The sequence below is a fragment of the Zonotrichia leucophrys genome, chromosome 1 (genome assembly GCF_028769735.1).
Source record: "Zonotrichia leucophrys gambelii isolate GWCS_2022_RI chromosome 1, RI_Zleu_2.0, whole genome shotgun sequence".
In the NCBI taxonomy this organism is placed as follows: Eukaryota; Metazoa; Chordata; class Aves; order Passeriformes; family Passerellidae; genus Zonotrichia; species Zonotrichia leucophrys.
This window is the reverse complement of record NC_088169.1, coordinates 56,778,629-56,801,981: the sequence shown is the minus strand read 5'-3', so window position 1 is coordinate 56,801,981 and position 23,353 is coordinate 56,778,629. Positions and strand designations below refer to the sequence as shown.

General features: G+C 35.2%; 1 protein-coding gene across 2 annotated transcripts in view; it reads left to right on the top strand.

Moving 5' to 3' along the window:
- TDRD3 (tudor domain containing 3) overlaps positions 1–23,353 on the top strand; it is a 93,511-nt gene that overhangs the window by 42,926 nt on the left and 27,232 nt on the right. Inside the window, exons 3-10 of one of the 2 annotated variants that reach the window (XM_064713677.1) lie at positions 2,358–2,423; positions 5,685–5,845; positions 7,935–8,076; positions 13,210–13,281; positions 13,756–13,905; positions 14,590–14,730; positions 15,652–15,808; positions 16,446–16,571. In XM_064713677.1, the coding sequence (XP_064569747.1) occupies positions 2,358–2,423; positions 5,685–5,845; positions 7,935–8,076; positions 13,210–13,281; positions 13,756–13,905; positions 14,590–14,730; positions 15,652–15,808; positions 16,446–16,571 (1,015 nt within the window). The remainder of the gene's footprint in view (positions 1–2,357; positions 2,424–5,684; positions 5,846–7,934; positions 8,077–13,209; positions 13,282–13,755; positions 13,906–14,589; positions 14,731–15,651; positions 15,809–16,445; positions 16,572–23,353) is intronic. The other variant, XM_064713687.1, reaches the window with a different exon arrangement.

Below are 23,353 nucleotides of genomic sequence, written 5' to 3'. Positions count from 1 at the left end.
AGAGGGTAGCAGAGTGTCTTTAATGGCAGGATAATAGGGAATTTATGTTCCACTTCCTACAAATTCTTCCTTGACTGCTAGAGGCACCTTTCAGGCAGAAGAAATCCAGAAGTCAGCTGACCTTTTTTACCTTTTTCTGAATGTGTATGTGTGAATTGCTTAAATAAGTATGAAGTAGACATAAGTGTATCTTCAGTCTTTCAAATGTTTCTATTTTGTCTAAGAACTTAAAAAGTATTTGTAAAAGTTGTCTACCGTTCCTGCTACTCTGATGGGAAGCTGGAGATTTCAGCAAGGGCAAGTTCTGCCTGAACAACCCGGTAGCCTTCTGTGATGGGGTGACTGCATCAGTGGGCAAGGGTGGGGCTACAGATGTCATTTATCTGGCCTTCTGTAAAGCCTTTAACACAGTCCCTGAGAATATCCTTCTTTCTAAACTGGAGAAAGACAGATTTAATGAATAGACTGTTAGAGGCATAAGAAAGTAGTTGGACAGTCCCATCCAGAGAGTAGTGATTAATGGCTCAGAGTCCCAATGGACATCAGTGACAAGTGGTGTCCCTCAGGGATCTGTATTGGGACCAGTGCCACTAAATATCTTCATTAATGACACAGATGAAGGGTCCAAGTACACCCTCAGCAAATTTTCAGATGACATCAAGCTGAGTGGTGCTGTTGACACACCTGAACGATAGGATGACATCCAGAGGGACCTGGACAAGCTCAAGAATTGGGTGCATCAGAATCTCATGAGATTCCAGGACCAAGTGCAAGGTGCTGCATCTGGGTTGGGGCAAGCACCAGTGTGAGCACAGGCTGGAGATGCACGGATGGAGAGCAGCCCTGCTGAGAATGACTTGGGGTGCTGCTGGATGAGAGGCTGGACATGACCCAGCCATGTGCACTCACTGCCCAGAACAGAAAGACAAATGTGTCCTGGCCTGCATCCTGCAGTGTGGGCAGCAGGGCCAGGGAGGGGATTCTGCTCCTCTGCTCTGGTGAGAACCCACCTGCAGTGCTGTACCAAGCTCTGGGGTCCCCAGTGCAGGGAGGACGTGGGTCTGTTACAGCAAGTCCAGAGGAGGGACACCAAGATGATCAGAGAGATGGACCATCTCTCCTGTGAGTAAAGGTTTGGGATGGTTCAGCCTGGAAAAGAAAAGGTTTCGGGGTGACCTACTTATGACTTCCCAGTGCCTAAAGGAAGCTTAGGAGGGAGATGGAGAGAGAGACTTTTTACAAGGATGTGTAATGAAAGAGCAAGGGGGAATAGCTTCAATCTGAGAGTAGGTTTAGGCTGGATATGAGGAGGAAGTTCTTTACTGTGTGGGTGGTGAGGCACTAGCATGGATTGCTCAGAGAAGTCATGGATGCCCCATCCCTGGAAGTGTCCAAGGGTTTGTTGGATGGGCTGTGAGCAATATTGTCTTACCGGAAGGTGTATCCTGCCCATAGGAGGGGATTAGAATTAGATGTTCTTTAAGGTCCCTTTCAACCCAAACCATTCTAGAATGATTCTATGGACCACACAGGAGCCATTTGTAGGAGCCTGTGTGCTATTCAGAGACGTGCAAGTGACAGATGAGTTTCCCCAGTTATGAAAAACTCAGATTTTCTCAGATTGAAAAACTGAATGTGCTTCCTTGTCATTACCTGGCTATCTTGTGCAACAGAGAGAGGATTGGGCATTTATTCCCTCTATATACTCAGTAAATATGCTAAAAGTGCATTCTTATGATTGTTTTCTAATTTATAATTTACCAGTATTTCTCACTGAAAACCAGAATAAATAATTTACAATATTTTGGATACTAAGATAGAGTCCCGCTCAGTTTTAGATCAGGGTGCCAGAACAGTAGGCCATTGACATATATTAATGGCAAAATATGATTCAGGTTCTTGTAGTAATTACATTCAGCACATTTTCTTTTAAAGGAGTTGTTTATGATCATAATAAGTAAGGATTTGTGCATGTAAAAAGACAGGAACTAAAAATACTTTTCTCTAAGTGCCAGATGGAGAGCAAAGATGGATGTTTTACCTCTGTGAAGCCTCACAGTTATGTTTAACCATTAAACATTGCATAGCCATTTGGTTTTGTTTATTTAAAAGCATTTAAATCAACGTTGAAAATGTTAATTTCATTAATTAAAACAATAATATAATTTAAAAATCAAAAGGATTTCTTTTGTAAACTCTTGAGTTGTTGAATTTTTTATCACACAAAGGAGTGGATTTCTGTTGAATAAATAGTTGTCATGATGGAAAAAATGCTATTTTTATTCCTATGTTACAGGGGGTTTTTTTTAAGTGCATATTTTAAGTTAATATTGTCTTGTCTTCTGTAATCATTTCAGACAGATTTAAGAACGATTGGCAAGAAATTCCTCCCCAGTGACATCAATGGTGGAAAGGTGGAAAAGGTAGACAATATTTTTACTTCACTTTTCTGTATTCTGTGATTTCTGTGTTATGACGGCCTTCTGTGGCACATTAGTCTGGTTTTGTCATTACTTCACATACAAAAATCCCCAATATTTGAATCTATTATAGTGTAAAAATGTGAACATAAGCTCCATAAAAGAAGACTTTCTGGGTTTCATTTCAACAACTTTGAAATGATTAAATAAAAATCTGAACAATCCTGGCAACTTCATTTGTTGCTGGAAAGTCATTAAACTTGTTGAGTCTTGACATTGCATCAGAATTTCATTTTTCCCCTCATTATCCTGAGAGGGCAAGAAAGCAGGTCAGAAATAAATCGAAGTAGAGGCTTGATTCTGATACACAGTGATACATGTTTATGCTGGGTTACTTGCCTACTGGCATCCATGACTACAGCTATGCACTTTATGTAATTTTCCTATGGTTGTGTATCCCACAAGTCATGTGGATAAAATGTGTTAGATGGGGTAACACTTTGTGCTAGAGAAGAGCATTATACTTGAAACTTGAGTGTGCTAGATTTTAATGCATGTTGTGTGTTTAGGTAAAAATGAAATTTGTCCCCTTCTGTATACCCTTCCTGTTTTGTTCCTTGGAACAAAACAATTCAGAGATGGGTAAAGGAAGGAATTTTATTTTAAACCTAGCAGTGGTTCTCACTTCAATTCTTTACCCCTTACTTCAAGTATTGATAGTCTATCACTGATGTGAAAGATCTTGGGAAACATATTTCTTTTACTGTTGAAATTCAGAAAGTGGTAAGTTAAGGTGGGTTTGTTTTAAGAAAGCCAGATTGATTGCTGAGAGAGGCTGCTAAGAGCTGTTAGGATTTGTTTATTTTGTTGTCTAAATGGAGTAGTCACTGCTGCAAGCACAGACTTCTACTAGAAAAAGGCACAAACATTATTGCCATTTATGCAAAGCACACTTTAGAGAGAGGCCATGGCAGGATCATAGATTTTAGCAAGGCAGCAGTCAGTGCATGCAGTATATTATTTAGCAAATGCGAAGAGTTTTAACTTTATCTATATTCATAGATCTTTAGAAAATTATTCTAAAAAAAACCCCCAAACTAGACACTTGCAAACTGTTTCCTGGAGGGTGATAATCCTTCAGGTTTTGGGAACAATTACACAAAAAAAAATCTGCTTGAGAATAACTCCTATTTATAATTTTTACCTCAAGCTATTAGATAGTATGCTGAATCCTTGCTCTCTTAACATTAATTTCCTTTTTTTCAGTCAAATAAGGTGAATCTGACTCCTTAATCAGTGCTGCTGCTTAGCTTTCAATGTATGCAAATGCATTATGTTATAGAGCTGTGTGTTTACAAAAAAAAATATTTGCTTTATGGGAGAGGAACAACTTCTTAGTATAATCTCCCTATGGAAAGTAGTAATTTGTTGTTCAGAAATGTTTCAGTTAAAAATAGAAATTATGTGCTACTATTCTTCCTCTCAGCCAAGACTAATATCAGTATTGTTTATTTATATCTTGAGAACCTATGATGTATTTCCATCTTGCATAGAAAATAACTTCATTTATTTAAAAAATAACTTTTTATGCCTATTGTATAATAGGCAAATATTTGCATAAAAGCTGTGAGAGTCCTAGTATGAAACACGGGTATTTGACCACTGTAGATGATCAACTTCAGTCATTAATACACAGAGCTATTTCACTCATTCATTTAATATCTGTGGGCTAGAAAAAAATCAATATTACCAGCATTAACCACAAGATGGCCACATTTACATAGGATTTGGGAAAACTGAATCCTTCCATTTCTATCTAGATGACTACACCACAGAGATCCGTTACGTGTTTTTGAAGGAATTGAAGTGCAAAGAGGACTATAAAGTTACAACATATAATTTAATAGCTGCTACATTTAAGGTGTTATTGGTTTTCTTTTGAGAACTTGTGTCATTACAATGGAAACATTAACTGCAGGAGAAGCATTCAGAAAGGATTAAAGTTGTGATCTCAAGAGTTCCTTTCTGAGTACTGGCAAATTCATGGTAAGCAGTTGAAAACATAAGGTGCCAGCAGTTTAATTCCTGTTAAAGGTTACTCACATGCTTCCCCATTTCTGTTTCATTGTTTTTTTGATTGTGGATTTTTTTTTCCTACAGCCTTTTAATTTTTTTTTTTCAAAATTATGATTGGATTTGGGATTCCATTTAAAACTGATTGGCATTGAAAAAAGACTCTTTCAGTGAGAGTGTTTGCTACATCAGATCTTCTACTGCCATCATAGTAAAGCTACTGTGCTCCTGTTCTCTTATTTATTAATTTCTCTTCTTTTTATATATACTTACCTACTGGGTATCTGCTCTCATTTTGTGTTCTTCTGGCTGCCTAGTCTGTTTCCTCAAGGTTAGAAGCTGATGGACTGTGCACTTTTTCATCTTTTTGCTGTCATTTAGGAGTGAGAGATCAGTTGAGCAGCCACAGACAATTTTATTTTCAGACAAATTAAAATGACTTAGCTATAGCTGAAATGTGATAAATGGTTGAGATGATTGGTTTGGGCTTGGGTTTTCAGGTGGATTTATTTTGCTTTGTTTTGGTGGTTTTTGTTTGCTGTGGGGTTTTGGGGTTTATTATGATTTTTTTGTTGGTTTTTTGGTCTGTGTTTTGATTTGTTTGTTTTTTTGTTGGTTCTTTTTAGTAATAATTTTTATTGTTTGTAACATAGATTATGGTATGTCTAGTAGGGTATCCATTTTTGCGTAATCAGTAGACAAGTGACATCCCTTCAGTTTATGTTTTGATTGGACCATTGTTCAAGGAAGCTATGTTTCTAGTTGCAGTTTACAAAGCAGTTGTACTTCAAATTTCCTCTTGATCCAAACAGAGTCTTCTAAGCTGTATTTTTTTTTGTTCTTTAGAAGACTTTGTCAGTGAAAGTCATCCTGCAGTGAAATCTTATCTGGACTCCATGCTATGTTTGAAGTGACAGTATCTGTGTTTTTGTTTGTTTGCCTCCTACTCTGTTTTCATTCACTTTTATAATCTGTATCTCAGAGATGTGTGAAGCATCACAACTGTTTCTCTGTAAAACCCATTTTATCATGTTTTAGAACACAGAGTACATGAGTGATAGAAATTCAACATGACTGCCTGATCAAATTACACTTTTCTTTGCCTGGGGGCATCTGTTGGTGTGTCTAGATATTGCAGTGTGTTTGCTTAACAGTGCTAACAATTTTGTCTTTTCTGTTTGACTTATCTAGCTGGAAGGGCCGTGTGTCCTGCAAATACAGAAAATTCGCAATGTTGCTGCACCAAAGGATAATGAAGAATCTCAGGCTGCTCCCAGAATGTTGCGTTTACAGATGACCGATGGACACACAAGCTGCACAGCTATAGAATACAGTAGCATGTCAAAAATAAGGTGAACAGTTTCCTTTTCCATGTTTTCCTTTGCTACTTAAGTGTCCTTGAAATAATGGAAGTGTCCTTAGTAATTTATGAAAATATTGCTCTGCAAAAGAGGCTTCCTTTCTGGATTTGTATATAAAGGAGAAATTTAAATTCAGCATGCAAAGGTACATGTGAATGTAATTTACAGTTCTGTTTATGCTGAGCTACATAACTGAAGAAAGTGGATTTTTGCAGCCATCTACTGAGTTGTGGTTTCACAACACACAGCATTTTGGGGACGTGTGTAAACTTGGGTCAAATTCCCAATTTTCAGTAGTAGCAGATCTTTTGCCTTACCTTTGTAGCAGGAATGCCACAGGCTTGACACTCCTAACCCAGTGCAACTAATGCTGCTTAACCATGGGCAGGTCTTTAACTTGGATATTTCTTCAGTTAAAAGTGAAGGGTAAGAGAGGTGATTACTGCTGAACATGGGGGTGCTTTGTGTTTTTGGTTATGGAGCTGCTGAAAACAATCTCTGGTGTTTAGTCTGCAGAGTCATGCTGTGCTCTGCACTCTTCTAGTTCAGGTAATTTTGGTTTAAAAAAAAAAAACACCTTCTTCTGTCTTTCTCTGCTTGCTGCAGCATCGTTAGATATAGAAATATACTTAATTTTTAAATGTCGTCTTTAAGAGTTTAACTGTTCCTTCTGAGCAGGAGCCAGCTTGCAGTTTAGAGTGATGCTGTCAGAACATTTAATGACATTTTAATTTTAGCTTGAGCCAGCAGAACTTGGAATATCATATTCCAATGCGAATATAAAGAAAGCAATAAAGGAAGGCAAACAGACTCTTGTGTAAGTAGATTCTAGATCACAAAATGTTTGAAGATAAATACCCGGTACAAGACATAATTTGAAAGCTTTTTGATAAAATCTCAAAGATGTTAGAGAACTCATCGCTCTAATAATGTTGTGAACGCTTGTTTTTACATAACATTTAAAGATTTAATTTGTGTTATATGATATTTTTTCAAGTCTGATATTAGATTATTAAATTGTATTAATATCCTGTTTCAGTACATAATGTTACTTAAAATAAATAAAATTCACAATTTTATATTATAGGTTTTTCATGACTATAGTTTTCATTTATCCCTTTCCCCTTGCCTTATTTTAATTTTTTTTCTGTATTTCTTTCATGTCTATTTTCTGATTGTCCATTTTTTTGCCTTCATCAGAACAATCCAAGCATCCATTAACATTGCTATGTTTAAATGGCACTGGTTCTGTAATTGGCTGACTCCATTATGAATTTTCCTCACTGTGAGGCATGGGCCTGTGATTGCAACAGTAGCTCTAGCATGTTTTAAAGAGATTGTTGTCTCTCAGTTGAAAGGTTTTAAATGGCTGTGTCCTGTTTCTCACAAGAAGAAGCAGTTTCCAGATTGCACTGCTTGTCATATCTTTCAATTACATGTTGGAAGTACATGATTCTTTTATGCTTCTGCTGTTGCTTTTCCTAGGATAGATTCACGTGAGAAGAGGATGAGGTGGCTCCATGTGGGAGCTGGTGACAGAAAGTATTCATATGTTTTAAAATTATAGAGTAGTGAGAGAAGAAGCACTACAAGATGCATGGTTTTATATTTATTCTTGTATACTCCTAGCTCCTAGTAATGTGTGGAAAGGTTCCTTTCTAACCACTCTATGTGTCTACTAAGTTAAATGTCTAAAAAAAAATCTGAGATGATTAACTATTTGGAAATCCACTCTTAACTGTAAATGTGAGGAACCTGCCTCAAATCAGTTGTCTGAGAATATTAACTGATAATCAAAACAAATCATAAGCTTAGTTCAGTATTGTGAAATTAGATATTAACCAAATAGGCAATTTACCAGTATTTATCTCTGTTAGAATCTAATTTGCAGTATGGCATTCTTGTATAATGAGTAGGAAGTGTTTCAATAAAGCTGTTGAAAAGTACTGTGCTTTTTGATGCTAATTTTTTATTATGGCATATGAAAATGTTGGAATTATAGTAAGAGTAGTTTTTTATATATTTGTGACAGAATATTAATAAATCTATTTGAATTTTTTGACTTTGTTTCTACCTCTAGCCTGAACACTCCACCTGGAACAAAAATTAAGCTTTCAGGAATTGTTGAAGTGAGAAATGGATTCTTGCTGTTGGATGACAGTAACACAGCAGTTCTTGGAGGTGAAGTGGAGCATCTTATAGAAAAGTGGGAATTACAAAGGGTGAGGTAACACCACTAGAAATGTTTGTCTTACAAGTTGCATATTACATTCAAAAATGTCAAGCTTATTCTGTTGATTGTGAACTTTTGTATAATAAACTTTTAGAACTGTACTGTCTAAATAGTTTTAGGGCTGCGGCCAAATGTATGCAAGTAGTCTTACATATAATGTTGCAAATTCAAAAATTACAAGTGATCTTTGCATGGGAACTGATTCCTTTCTGCAAGGATATATTAAATTTATGTTGCTAAATAGTCATGGGTGGTATTATGTTGGTAAATAGTCATGGCTTTCTTAAGCATTGTGTTTGTTACCAAAATACTATGGAGTTCTGCCTTTTACAGTTACTGTCTGCAGACTGTGTCTTTTTGAGGCAAAAATAATAGAATAAATGTACAGAAAGCATTCAAGTTGGTAACGTTTGGAATGAGCCCTGTACCCCAAATTTCATCAGTACTTTAGGTGAATTGTGGTTACAAAGTCAAATTGGAGATTCAAAATTCTTCCAACAAGGCATAAATATGTGTAAGCCCCTTTACTTTGGTTTCTGTCCCAGTAGAACAAAAGTGGCTGCAGGAATATTTTTTGAAACATTTTCTCACAAACCGGTGCAAGTTCCTAGGGCAGGATTTGTGACCCTACTACCATTAGTCCCAAATATTTGCCAGATTAACTATCACTACTACAACCACGCACATCTCTGTATTTTTCCATCCACATCTCTGAAAGAGAGTAGCTGCTTATGGACATGACGGTTAGTTCTGTTAGAAGTACTCATTTTATTGTTGTCCCTGCTATGTTGGGCTCAGTAATTTTTGTTAGAGCTAGCCTTCTTTGGTGTTTGATTGAACTTCATAATTTCCAGCAAACTGAGCCAAAATTAATTTGAATTTTAGAGTTATGCATTCTGTTTGTCATTCTTCAGCCTTTATAGCTAAAAATAAGGGTTTTTTCAAAATGCAAAAGCATTCCTGGTTTTAAATGAAGCTTAAAGAAGGTTCTGGCAGAACCATCCCATTTCGTGATTTTTATTCTTACTTAGCATTAAGTCTTGTGAGTTCTCTTTTCAGTTAAAGAAGGTAGATAGGGCAGAAGAGAGAACACAGAGCTAACACTTTCTTAAGAATTCACAAGACAAGAATAGAACTGGTTTGCTTTCTTGGTGATATTTTAAATAGTCTGTTTTCATATTTCTTCTACCTGGACTTCAACAGATAAATTTTGCTTTATACTTCCTAATTGATTTTTCAAATCAGTGTCAATAAATAACTTGGAACAAACTCTATTTACATTAATAAAAAAAGCAAAGCATTTAATAACCAAAGGTGTGCTGCTGACTACAACTTTCAGCACTTGTTACCCAGCTCTCTTGGCTCTATGCAGTATGTGTAACAGTGTGGTAGCTGTCACTGATTTGCTCTGGCAAGATACAGAAAGTTAACTGTTGCCTGCTGCTATCCCCTCAGTGCTCTGGTTCTCAAACTTTTGGAGTTTGTCAGAGTATTTTCTTTTTCTTGTTGACCACCTCACAGCACATGAACGTGGCCATGTCAGAAAAGCTGTGGGTGACAAGGAATCAGTTTGGACAGGTGAACCATGACCACTGGAAATTGTAGTTCCAGTTCTTATATCCAGACTGACAGCTAGACAGATAGGGCTCAAACAAATCTGCAGAAGCCAGATACTACATGGTAGCAGTTTCCCTATGAACTTGAGGCTTCAGTCCTGTTCAGAAGGGTTTGCAGAAGAGTACAGCTGACAAATAAATACAATTGCTAAAATATCTGTGAGGTGATAGGGACATTGCCACTCCTGGTCTAATCTTGTCATGGAAGCTTAAATAAAATGCTGAATTGTGTTTGCATAAAAAGACATAAAACTTTTATTTGTGTAACTGTTTCAAATTACTTGTTTTGAAGCTAGTTTTTTTTTTTTGATGGCAGTTTTATATTTTGTCTCCACTAGGAAGTCTAAGATGTGTTAATTTGGCTTCCTCTGTAGGTGATGAAGTAAGGAGGTTTTATACTTAGCATAAAGCTAATGTTATTAAGCCAAATAGCATGAAACTTTAGAATAAAAGTTGTCTATTCTGTCTTAAGGTATTGCCCTTGCACCTACTTGTCAGCTTCTACTTGTTCAATTGTATTACTGTTTTGTTCCATTCAGAGCAGTGTTTGAAATTGCTTTCAGGAGGAATCAAGTTTTAGTAATAAAAGACTCATAATACAAAGTAGCATATGTGGAATGAATGCAGTATTATCACACTGCATGAGGAATAAATGTGCTCTTCCTTGTAGATTCAATTTTATCATAAGGTAAATTCTTACCTGGGAATTTCAGGTCATTTTAAGTGTCCCTATTTAAGAGACAGTAAATAAATAAGGAAGGAGTGTAAATGAGACTGTTACTGTGAGATTTGCTTTTCTAGATTATTTGGAAGTATGAGGTGAAGTGTCGTGGACATATTTAAGAAAAAATACAGTTCCAAATAATTATTGCTTTGTGGTGTTGCTCATTGCTTTGTGATGTTCTGATGGTGACTGATGTTCCAAACATGAAGGATCAGTATCTGTATGATGTTGCTAGTACCCTTCTTATGTGGGAAGAATATTTTGTATTGCTGTTAAACAAAACACCAGACAATATGTAAGTGAAGTCTGAAGCAAATCTGCTGAGGTGATTGGTGAGACTGTTTGGTAGGGTCTTAAATTTTTAACACTTGGAGTTACGGTTCATCTGAAAGTAAAGCTGTTTAGTATGCTTCAAGATTTTTCTGTTGTGGTGAAGGTGAGGCTTAATACTGAGATTATGTCATGGGAAAAGGAAGTGGTTTTAGGTGTACTTCAAAATACCTGTATAAAGAAAGGCAAAGGTACAATGGTACATAGTATCTAGCAGTCTTATATTGTAAACATTAGTTTCTTAAGAGATTCTCTAGGAAATATATTTTTAGTGTCATGATGCAAGTAGAGCAGAAAAGGTAAAAGAAGTACACTATATGTATTTATAACAAAGTTTATTGTTAATGATAGTTACTGCTGGGTTATGAGGAAATTTAATTGTAAGTTGAAGAAGATTGTGTGTGTTACCAATTTGCTTTTTATTTGGTGCCATATGAAACCTGGTTTCTAAAGCAGCTGCTCTCCCTTCTCAGCAGAGAGTGCTCCTTGAGAAGAAGGTTTCAGATCATTAGAATTCTTTCATTGTGGATAACAGTTTTATGCAATAAATTGTTATGATTCAAAATTCATGTAGGTAACTGTTAGTAAATAGGCAGTCAGTTTAAAGGGCTTTTTTGCCATTTGTCCAATTGCACATTTCAGCAGTAGATTGGAACAGTCTTTTTCTTCTGTATGATTTCTTGATTCTGATTTGGTAAAAAAGAAAAAAGTGTAAATTCAGCTTGTTCTTCCTGATTACAAGACACGAGAAATTAATCCAATGCTTGAGTTCTTGGCTAGCCTGTAATTATTTATTTTAATTATAATTTGATTCAGTATGGGAGTTCATTCCAAAATTGCCTGCACTTCTCTAGGTACAAACAAGCAAACAAACAGAAATGCCAGAGTAGTGCAGGGTTTATTGCACCTGGAGTTCCTGCTCTGGGGAAGTGAAGTGGCTTGGCCATGAAATCCTTGTTCTCCGTGCTGCTTCAGTTAATAGCTACAGGGAGGTGTGAGCATGCTGCAGTCATCAGCCCTTGGTTAGCTCGTATTTCTAAGGCAGCATTTTAACTGAACTGGCTGAAACTAAAGCGCAAAAATTTTATGATTTCTGCACTTCTAAGTGCTTTTTTTGAATAATTTATTGAATACTTGATCAGTGTTTTTTGCTCTGAGGTATGAGAAAAAGGGTTATTCTTTTTCTTCAACCTTGAAAGGAATTAATAGCTATAAATGATTTAGAAAACAGTCTTTGGTTCCTGAATAAAAGTAGTTAACTTGAAAGGAGTAGACCAAAAGCTTTAATTTGGGTATGTATTAGCTAAATTAATCTATTACTTAGTTTAAGAAATTCTCAGATAACGTAGTGGCCTAAAGCTTGTGTTTATACTCCATTTCTCACATGATGGATTAAAATCAATTCTACATCAGGTTAATAAATATATAGGTAAATGTCATATATAGCCTTAAGTAATTAAGGCTGTTTCTGACAACAGAGAATGTATGTAGTCATGCATGCATGTCTGTTGGGAGAAAAGGACAGGAACAAATTAAGCTGATAAAAGAGATACATTATAGGAAATGCAATTTTAACAGCATTGAGGACCTGTTCCTTTTTTTCTTAGTAGCACAGCATTTTGTTTCCAGCAGTGGCAAAAAGGTGATTGTTTTTAGGGAGAGATCACAGTCTGAGCACTTATACAGCCGGGCCAAACAGAATTACTGTATTATATTAGGGGATACAATTCTGATTAGTCCTTTCTGTGTTTGCTTATGCATGGGAGGATGAATTTCACATAGTGGTTGAGGATGGAGGTAATCTGGCTCAATCAAGGCCACCTACAGCCAATTGTCCAGGACAGTGTCCTGGCAGCTTTTGAGTATCTCTAAAGATGGGGACTCCCCAGCCTCCCTGTCTCAGTCACTCTCACAGTCAAATAAGTGTTGTGTGATGGAGGGAATCTCCTATGATTCAGTTTCTGTCCACTGTCTCTGTCATCTTACTGGGCACCACTGAAAAGAGCTTGTCTCCATCATGCAGATTGATAAGTTCCCCCTGAACCTTCCCTTTCTAGGCTGAATTGGTCCAATCCCTTTTTAAAGGTGCTGTGTGCCTTTACAATCTCTACTGGCTGGAATTTCATTGGACATCATTGGATGTATGAAAAAACATCTGCTGCCTAAATGTGTTGTACTTTGTGCTATTAGTGTAGATTTTGATATATAACTGGATTTTCTACATGTGCTCTATATGCCTTAGTAATTATGCAAAATTCCATAATTTTCTTTGTTTCTCTGCCTCTCCTCCAACCCTCTTCTTAACTTAGGTGACCCAAGATTTAAAAATACGAATTTGTTTTCTGCTGAAAATACCCATTTTGCAAGTTTCATGTTCTTTCTGAAATAGAGACATTTATCATATAATCTGTTTTCTGTTTGCAATTTATTAATTATCAATTTTCTTTTACAGAGTTTGGCAAAACACAATAGGAGTAACATTGGAACAGAAGGTGGCCCTCCTCCTTTTGTACCTTTTGGGCAGGTATAGTGTACTTCTCTTTGTCGCTTCATAAAAGTACCTGTATTATGATATCTATGTACCTTGTGCCAGTTAGGTAAAGGCTGTCAAAACACCTTAGATCTTTATAACCTGGATATAAGAAATGTGCCTGCTAAAAAACAAAACCAAAACTGTGTTAATCCTGTCTCTTTGCTGTGTCAGATTCCAGTAATATTTTTCCTCTCAATTTCAAACTTAACTTTATTTAGTGTATGGAGCCTTTGATTTTGCTGGTGAGATTGTGTCGGCACTTATGCAGTCTCTCCTTAAATGCTAAAGAATTTTAGCATGGATCAGCAAATTTCCAAGAATCGTTGTGATTGCATCATGATGTCTAATTACACTATCATATTCTTTATCTGAGGGTCTGCTACTCTAATGGAATAAAACTTGGGTGGGTGTTTTTCAAATGAGAGCAGGCAGAAGAATAATTAAACATTTCTTTTGTATTTTCAGAAATGTGCATCATATGTGCAAGTGGATAGCAGAGATCTTGATCGCAGAAAGACTCTGCAAATGACAAATACTGTAAAACCTGTTGCGGACAATGATGAATTTGAAAAGCAGAGAACAGCTGCTATTGCAGAAGTAGCAAAGAGCAAAGAGGTTAGAATGCATGTGTTGCAGCATTTTACTTACTGTAATTGATCTTTTCTTGTCAAGTATTTGTCTCTTAAACGACAAATGCTTTCTGATATTTGCCTGCATATAATTCTACCCCTGTATCTTTAAAAAGATGAATCAGATTTAGAGTCCATTTGAATTGATGACTATGTTCTTATTTTAATAAAGGTACTAAATATATCATAGTGTTTTATTGTAGATATGATTTTGCTACCACTACTAAAAAATGAGGGGTGTACAATTTTGCTAATAAGATTTAAGTAATAAATGTGGGTTATCAATTTTCATCTGTTCTTTTTAATTCTCAAAACCCCCATAATTCGCTAAACTCAGTCTGAAAAAATAGCTGGGAAATTTAGTTCTAATGTGTCAGGTTTTTATGTTCTCCTTTGGTCTTCTTTTTAGTTTATTTCTCAAAGTGCTTAGTAAGTTGTAACAGCTAGAATTATATACCCTTTTTACGACCTCATTTGGGCACAGGGGAAAAAACTCCTGACTAATAAATTAATCTTTTTCTCTGTATGTAAGTTAGTGCTTTATTTGTTGACCCAGACCATAATCAAAAAACTCAAAAAACCCACTGCAGCAAAAGTTTCTAATTTTTCTACTAGCTAAATATTTTCATTATTTCTGTTTGCTGAAATATTATTTTGTGCTTATCTAAAGACCAAGACATTTGGAGGAGGTGGTGGTAGTAGCAGAAGCAATCTCAGTGTGAGTGCTGGAGGGAATCGAAACAGGGAACTGTTCCAGAAAGAGAAGATAGCAAAACCAGAGGGGAAGAATGAAGGTGTCTACCGAGAACTGGTAAGATGGAAGACTTGAATGGAGTCTTGAATGTGTAAGATTAAAAACAAAACCCCAAATATAACAAGAAAAAAATCAAAATACCTTGAGGAATGATGACTTTGCTTTCAATTAATTTTTGGGTCTGCTTAGAATACTTATTGTACTTGTGTACCTTACTGAGATAGCTATGAGTTTCACTGTGATTCTGGGCTAAACATTTATTCAGTAAAATTTAAGTATGTATCTCAGAGGTTAGATTCCATTAGGCTTGGGATTTTGTGGGTTCCTTGTAGGGTCTTGATATGGCTATTTTTGAACCTACAGACAGAGTGTTATATTCATGGGGTTCCAGTTAAGAATGTTTTTGATAGCAGCTGTTGAAGTAAATGGGTAACTGGTATGATTTTGGTGCAGGTGCAGTGTTTTTTTCTGTACTTAATGCTTTTTGATTCCTGTTTTGACTTTTTGTCATCGTGCTCTATGTAGTTTGGAATAACAGAGCCTGCATTTCTGCACAAGTAAATTGTTTGCATTTCTTTGCTTTCTTCTGTAAAACCTTTAGCCAATTATGTTTTATCCATATTTTAAGAAGTAAGTGGGTTTTGCATTGTCTGCAAAAGCTTTGAAGGGGTTCAAATTGGAACAGATGGCTAGTTTTGATGCCCGTATTATTTTGAGATATTTCTTTTAGTTTTCATATAGACTAGGAGAATTCATGCTTGAAGGCCTGTAGTAGTAGAACTGGAAACTAATGAATTAAAAATCATACTACTAAAAAAAAAAATCGCTTGATTACCTGCTTCTTTTGAGCTTATATGCAGAGGTTTTATATAAAACTAAAATATTGTTTCAATTAAAAAGAAAAGAAAAATTAATGTAACATCTGGTGTGTTTATAGAGTGTTGTATTTATTATTTTTGTTTGTACCTTTTATTTCAGGTTGATGAAAAGGCTCTAAAACACATAACAGAGATGGGTTTTAGCAAAGAAGCAGCAAGACAGGCACTTATGGATAACAGTAACAGCCTGGAGGCAGCATTAAATTTTCTTCTGAACAACAGTAAACAGAAACCCATTCAGGGACCACCACCTAGAGGTAAATCTTGCAAAGAGATGCTTTAAAACTATTTACAAACCAAAAAATTTTGTGTGGGGTGGATTACTAATGTAGTTATAGAAGGACATATTTGCATGTTTTCTTCCTGCAAGTTAGAATACATTGCAAACCTGAAAGCAAATCCCTAAGAAAGACTTCTGTGTATTACATTCTTGTCAGAATTTTTGAGTTGGAACTCAGATGTTTAATTAGCTTTAAATGGGAAATGTGTATCCTAGAATCACAGAAGAACATGAGTTGGAAGGGACATGAAAGATCATCTTATTCCACCTCCCCCACACCCAGCTCCCAGACAGAGAGGCCACCCACGACACCAGCTTGCTCAGGGCCCCACCCAGCATGGCCTTGAACGCTTCCAAGGACAGAGCATCCACTGCTTCTCTGGACAACCTGTTCCAGTGCCTCATCACCCTCATAGTGAAGAATTTTTTTATCACATCCAATCTAAATCTCTCCAGTTTGTAGTTTAAAATTGTTCTCCCTTGTCCTATCACTGCCTTTCTGTTATAGAATTTTTTAAAGACAGAAAATACAAACATTTTGTAAAGCAAATGAAGGCATGTTTGCGCTTTTTAATTTTTATTGCCCATTCACAAAAAGCCTTTCATGCTTACAGGTAAGGGGAAGGGCCGAGGCCGAATAAGACCTGAAGATGAAGAAGAGCTAGGAAATGCCAGACCATCTGCACCAAGCACACTGTTTGATTTCTTGGAATCCAAAATGGGTACTCTAACAGTAGAGGGTGAGTTACTGAAATTAATGTATCTAGAACAAATGTTGGATAGTGTAGATTCATTTTTCCTATCTCTAGTCATCCAAAAGTTGCTACCTAGAACTTCCTCCATGGTCAGTCATTAAAGAAACAAAGAGTGCTTGGAGAATTATTCCTCTCAAAAAAGGCCGAATAAGTTGCTCAGTAGTGATTAGATGTTTAAAAGTCGGTAACTTGAAATGAGATGACATAAACCACAATTTGTTAATCTGACTGGATACTTCCTGAATCATGAATCTTTATTTATGACATCATAAGTCTTCACTGTATTTAACAAAAATTGAAATACTCCAAGAAATAACTTTTAAATACACCAGCATTCTGCATTAGCTAATGCAGTTTTGTAAACTGGTCAGGTAGTGAATATAACCACATTTTCAGAAAGAAGATATTTGAGATATTTCTTGGCAACTCATTTTACTTACCAAAGTTGCTCTGGATTTCTTACAATAAGCAGAAATGAAAACAGTGGTAGTGTTTTTGGCTTACACTGCAAACATTGATTTTTCTTTGAGTACGTTTTGTGCTTATATTGAGATATTACAGAAGGCTTTTATGTTTGTCTGAAAGACATTTAAAGGAAAATAAAATAAATAATCCCTGAGGCTTATATAAATTTCTCATTTTCAGTGTTTTTGTAGTAAGTAGGTAATAGTAGTTTATCAAGACTTGTGAAATGAGTGAATTGCTCTTTTAAAGGGATAGTACTGATTGCTTAGGGATACTTATGATCCTTTGGTTTTAGTGCATGTATGTAGACAATAAGCAATATGTGAGTAAAAAGCCAGATATATTTATTACATTTACTTCAGTTTATAATCTTCAATATTGTGTTTTAAAGATAAATACACATCACTTTTATGAGTTTTTTTCTTCTTAAAAGAAAATAAATGATTGCATAAATGTCATAAGAAGAAAAACATAATTCTGTTAAAACTTTTTAAAGGTTTTATACTCCTTGAGTTACTGAAGGTTCTGCCATATTTCCTGCCATGACACACAGGGTTTTTGTTTTTAAGGTTTTATCACTATGTTGGTTTTTCTCACTTTATCTGAGTAATCAATATGTAATCCAGTGTACTATTCCTGAACCATACTTTCCTTAAAAAAATACATACCTAACTTCTTAGCATTTTTGAAGAGTTCAGAAAGTGTTGAGATTATTTTGTGAAATTCTTTTCAATCTTTCTGCCTTTTTCTTTTCTGAAAAAAATAGATGTTGTACTTTGTAAGGCTTTGAAGTGGTTGCTTAGTTTCATGTTCTTAGCTTTTATTTTCCTTACTGAGTATAGCCCATAGGATTGCATCTCTGTTTTTATGCCAGGTTTTAGTTTTGCTTTCAGAGTCTTTTAAATGGATATTTCAAGAAATACATAGGCATATTTTTTTTTAACTTTCAGAAGTGATTTTTTTACTTGCCAAATTGGAGAAAAACTCTGCAGTCTCATGAATTCAAACACATCCTTAAAATGATATATTAAGAGTTTATTTTCTGCCATTTTATTTCCTCTGCCTTTGAAAATAATTTCAGTTAAATTCTTAATTATTAGTTGTCTTAAGTTCCACTCAAACTGAGATGACAGGAGTTTTAGAAGTATTTGCTGCGTGATCTATCTGCAGTGACCATACTTGGCACTGTGAACTCTTCAGTCATGAAGTCTGCATCCAAATGTCTGCAGAAAACAGGAGATATATATAAAACTAGTACCTCCTAAATTTAATTTGATCCTGTTATCCATGAGCAGTAGAGAAACACATTTTCACTTAGAATTAGAAAAGTGTTTGGTCAGAACTGAAATGCACATTGGACAAACTGATCGAAACAACTCAAATATGTAATGTTACAAAGTTAAGAATGTCTCTTCATTGATTTTCCTGCACAGTATTACACTAAGGAGTGCCCAGGCTGGCAGGTTTTCCTCCATTTATATTCACCAAACACTGTACTATACCACATATAAAAGAAGATCGATAGATTGTTCTGCAGTATTTCTGGCACCTTGCTGTCCTGCATGGTCTCTAAAATCTCATATTGTTTTTTAGGTATTGAGAAAGAAATGGGTTTTTATAGGGACAGTGGTTTTGAATATATGAGCAAGTCCCTACTATTACACGTTTGTGTATGATCAGGAGCAGATGATTACCTGGAATGGCCATATTTATCAGTATTGCAAGCATTAAAGTCCAATACACTTGAGACAGAGTGTAATTCCTTCTAAATGACTGGAAGTCGTTGTACGATCCAAAAAGCAAAAGGCGGTTTTGCTGAACTATTTTTTAATATTTTTTAATCCTGTACTACACCACATTTTCTTCAAAATCTTATGTGATCTGGGGAAAGTGTCTGAAAAAAAAGAATCGTTTCTCTTTTCAAGTACACAGAAGATTGATTTGCTTTGTGCATCCCTCTTTATTTTTCTTATCTATTGTTTCCAATTACACCTGAAAACTTAGTAGTGTGGAGAATTTCTAAATTCGCTTCTGGCTGGGTGGTTCTATTTCTGAACAGGAACTGCAGAACTGTTGTTGAATTCTTTTCTTTGATTTTGTACTTTTTCATACTTGCATTTAGACCAAGTAGAAAACCAATTATGAGTTGAAATATCTTTGTATTTTTTTTGGGAGGTACTTGTATTCCTTTTAAAAGTGAAGGCAGCACATTAAGTTTCTTTTGTTTGCTTTTTTTTTTAAAAGAAGTTACAAGAAAGCATGTTAGTGTTTTGGCCCATAAATGATATCTTGTGATGTTTTTATGTTTTATCTCCTCTTTTCCATTAAGGAAATATTGTTTTAAGTAATTACAGCTATTAAAAGTATTAAATAGCTGACTCCATGATCTGCTAGCTCTTTAATTGTAAAACACAGCATACTTTAAACATACTTTATTTAAATGAAATGCAAAGAATTAAACAAACTTATCCTTAAGTTTAAACTGCATGTTTATTTATTTATTTATTTATTACCGTGAATAGTTGGTGGCACCTACAAAAGTATTTCTGTGTTGAAATTAAGTAACTTGAATTTTGGCAAGAGAAACCTCCTGACTGCAAGAGATAACACAAATAGAAGACAAAATTGCTTTCAATTAGCTGCCTGTGCTTGTACTTGGTTAATTTCTGCTACTGAACACAAAAGATTTTTTTCCATTAATCTCCTTATTGTTTTCTTTTGTTATGAGGAACAACTCATCTATCTTTGCCAGCTTAAATAAATAAACACAAGGATTATCAGAGAGAATAAGATGATACCAAGAGCACTGGCTATAGTATTAATGAATAATGAACATTATTCTTTATCTAGTCCCAAATAAATTAAACGTTTGAAATAAATTGGTAATGCAATACAATGTAATTAAAAATATTTGTTTCATTTTGTGGTCACACCATTTATTTGAATATATAGGAGTGAGGGTGTGTTGCAGGGAAAAAGAGAGTCTTACTTGTTGGAGTTAAAAGAAATTTGTAACATTTGAAATCTGCCATTCAGTAGCCATGTTTTCAACAAGCACAGAATGCTATGGACAAGAGATCCAAATTGAATAATAGCCATATTTCTTATTCAGCCTTTCTTCTAAAAATTGAACTTTAGTCAGAGCTAATTGTGACTATCAAGAAAATCACTTTTATTTGTTGTATTGGTATGTTAGCATTGTTAACATTGATGATATATGTTACAAGGCTTGTACTTTTATTTTGCCTTTAAATGTAAAAGGGACAAATACAGTAAATTTCATACATTTTAAAGAATGATAAAAAATTATCAGTTTTTTGTTAGAGTCCTTTAATCCAGTTAGTTGAAGTTTGTAGTGAATACAATGCAAAATGTTTTGGATTTTTTTGTTCACTTCTTTATTATACCTCTTCTCAGCTTGTATTTGGTTTGTTTCAACAGAAACATGCACTCAGGTCGCTGTTCCTCAGTGTTGCTACATTTTAGAAAGAATTATATTGAAATTGATTTAATTTGACAAAGCTATTGGGTAATAGGAATTTTACTTCATGACATAAAGTGTGTGCAAATGTATCACTAATTATCTTCTAATTTTTAAATCTTTTGATCAGTATGAGATAGAACATGCCCTGGAGGTAGCTGTCTCAAAGATATACTTCCATACAGTTACACAAAAGTATTATTCAGTCTGAGAGGAGAAACCCAAAACATTGCCAGCAGTGCGCAAGGGCCACGCTCATCGAATTTAGCTGCATTATTAAACATGATGAAATCCACAGGAGAGGACCACAGGAAGCAGTACTTTTTAAATTCCATTGTGCACTGAGCAGTGATTTATGAATTGTGTTGGCTGGGATTTCCAAGCACTGCAGGTCCTGCTGGTTCCTTGTAATCAGGGCAATGTGATTGGTCCTGTAGGATCCTCTTGCGTCTCACACGCAAAGGCCAGAGTGAGTGAGTGAGTGAGTGAGGGTTGCAGGTGACAAACGCTACTTGTCATCTCAGAACTTCCGAGTAGATGACAAGAACCTTATCATTAATTTTTACATGTATTTTTTCCAGACCACGTTCCCAAACCTCTGGTTGCAACAATGATGACTGGATTAACCTATGCCGCTGTTGGAGAGTAGCTTACTACATCTTCTTGTTACAGTCCAAATTAATATTTGTTATAGCCCTGTAGGAGGCATTACTTTTCTGGGAACAGTTGCTAATGGTTTGTTGGAGTTGAGGCAGGAAGTAGAAGCAGTTGTGGTAGACAACTTGTGAATGAGATCCCTTGATGCTTTTTTTGATCCTTATTTCTCATAAAGAAACTTTAGAATCCCTTCATTTTTTGGTGATCAGACCAGACAGCACAAATACATGAAGAACCAGTATTATTATCATCTCCTGGCTTTTTTTGTTGGCTACTGTTGACAAAGTAACATTTGCTGCTATGTGGCAGTTTTCATTTGCAAGTGACTTGTGCTTGAATGTCAATCAATCAGTTAATGTGTCCTGCTCATTTAAGGCTGCTGTGTATGATGCAGTCCCCAGGAAAGCTTTTGCACAAGAATTGTACCTCTGTAAAAAACATAAACTTATGGGATTTTGCATACCTTAAGCTTAAACTAAAAAAAGTCAGGTGTTTCATGTCAGCCTTTGTATGCCACAGTAAAGAGACCTAGAAAAAAATAACCCCGTTCACTGTCTTGAAATTCTCTAGTCACTTTACCTGCAGTCTAACACATAGTATTATTTTAACTTTACATTACTATTAAAAAAAATCTGTAATCAAAGGATGCAACACACTTTCAAATCAGCTTGTTGCTTTTATGTTATAATCACATTATCTTGTGTAGACAATAGCTAAAATTATTCATTACAAGTTATGAAATTGAATAGAAATTTCAGTAAACTCTTTTGAATTATAGAAGAATATATCTATGTTCTGAGTTTTCCTTAAGGCTTTAACTAAACTGTAACTGCTTTGCATGCATTTTTGTAGAGTCCTTGTACCTTGTACGCACTAAGTACTGTCACTACCTATCTCAGCTCAGGAAATGTTTATTTATTTAGAAAAAGAGCAAAGGACAGCCCTTAAGAGGAAATGTTTTGAGTTTAAGTCAAACCTAATATCCTGCCGTCTAGGAAAGTATTACCATGTCCAATCTAGTAATGAACCCATTCCTGTTTTTTTTTTTTTTTTCTGTTGAAACAGTGACTTTAAATTAATGTTACAGAATATTAAATAAGATTATTTATAAGTGAATTAGGTTAGAGTTTTATACGCATTTTTCTGTAATGGTGTGCACAAGGGAGTAAACATTCAGGGGTCATCAAACTGTTCAGTCATTTTGTGTGTAATTAACATTATGAATAGACCTAAGAGCTTAGGTTGGGCATAGGAAGAGTGGAAGCCTGAGCATTTTACTACCAGGAGAGAAGAAGTATAAATTAAGAATGTTGTGAACAAAGACTGTTAATTAATTAATTTGGAAGTTAAATTTTTCTAGATGATAGGAAGTGTGTAAGATTGGTATTATACAGAAGTGGAAAAGTGTAATGGAGCTGTTTAGTGAAAAGTTACAGATGTAAAGAAAAACAGTACTTTCATGTCTCATTTGTAAAGAAGAAATAAAGAGGTACTTCTAATTTTAAAGGTGTTATTCTAACAAAACAAAATTAATTATACAAGATTTAAAGTCATCTTTGCATTTTTAAAAAGAAAATGCATATTTATGAAACTCTTGTTTCTAAGTAGTATGTGTTTACATTTAATGCATTAAAAATGTGATGGGTTTCAGAGTACTATATTATAGAGTAAGATGTATTTTTACCAAGATCATGTTCAAGCTAAGCCTTATATTTGCTTATGCCATGTTAAAAACCAAAAACACCAGGTAATTTTAGTGAAGCAAATGTGACTTCTATAAGTTATGCTACATCAAATATATGTAAAAATTGAGCTAGATTCTTATTGGCCACTTTAGTAAATTAAATTGATAAAAATTCTATGAGCTACTACTAATCATGTGATGCTTGAAAAGTTTTTTATTAAAAAATAAACCAGGTAAAATTTACATTTTAATTTTAACTTGCCATCTTGCATGTAGTTATGAAAGTTGATACATTTGCTGTCAGCTATCAGTGTTCATTGTTTCTAGTGGTAACATTCCTTTCCATGGGAATGTGTGAGGGCCTGACTGAACAGTCCCACCAGGCTCATGGACACAAGCAAGAAAATAACACCTTTGCAGCTGCCCACATGGCACAAAATTGCTCATGTAAACATGAGTCCTTTAATGGGTTTATGTTTT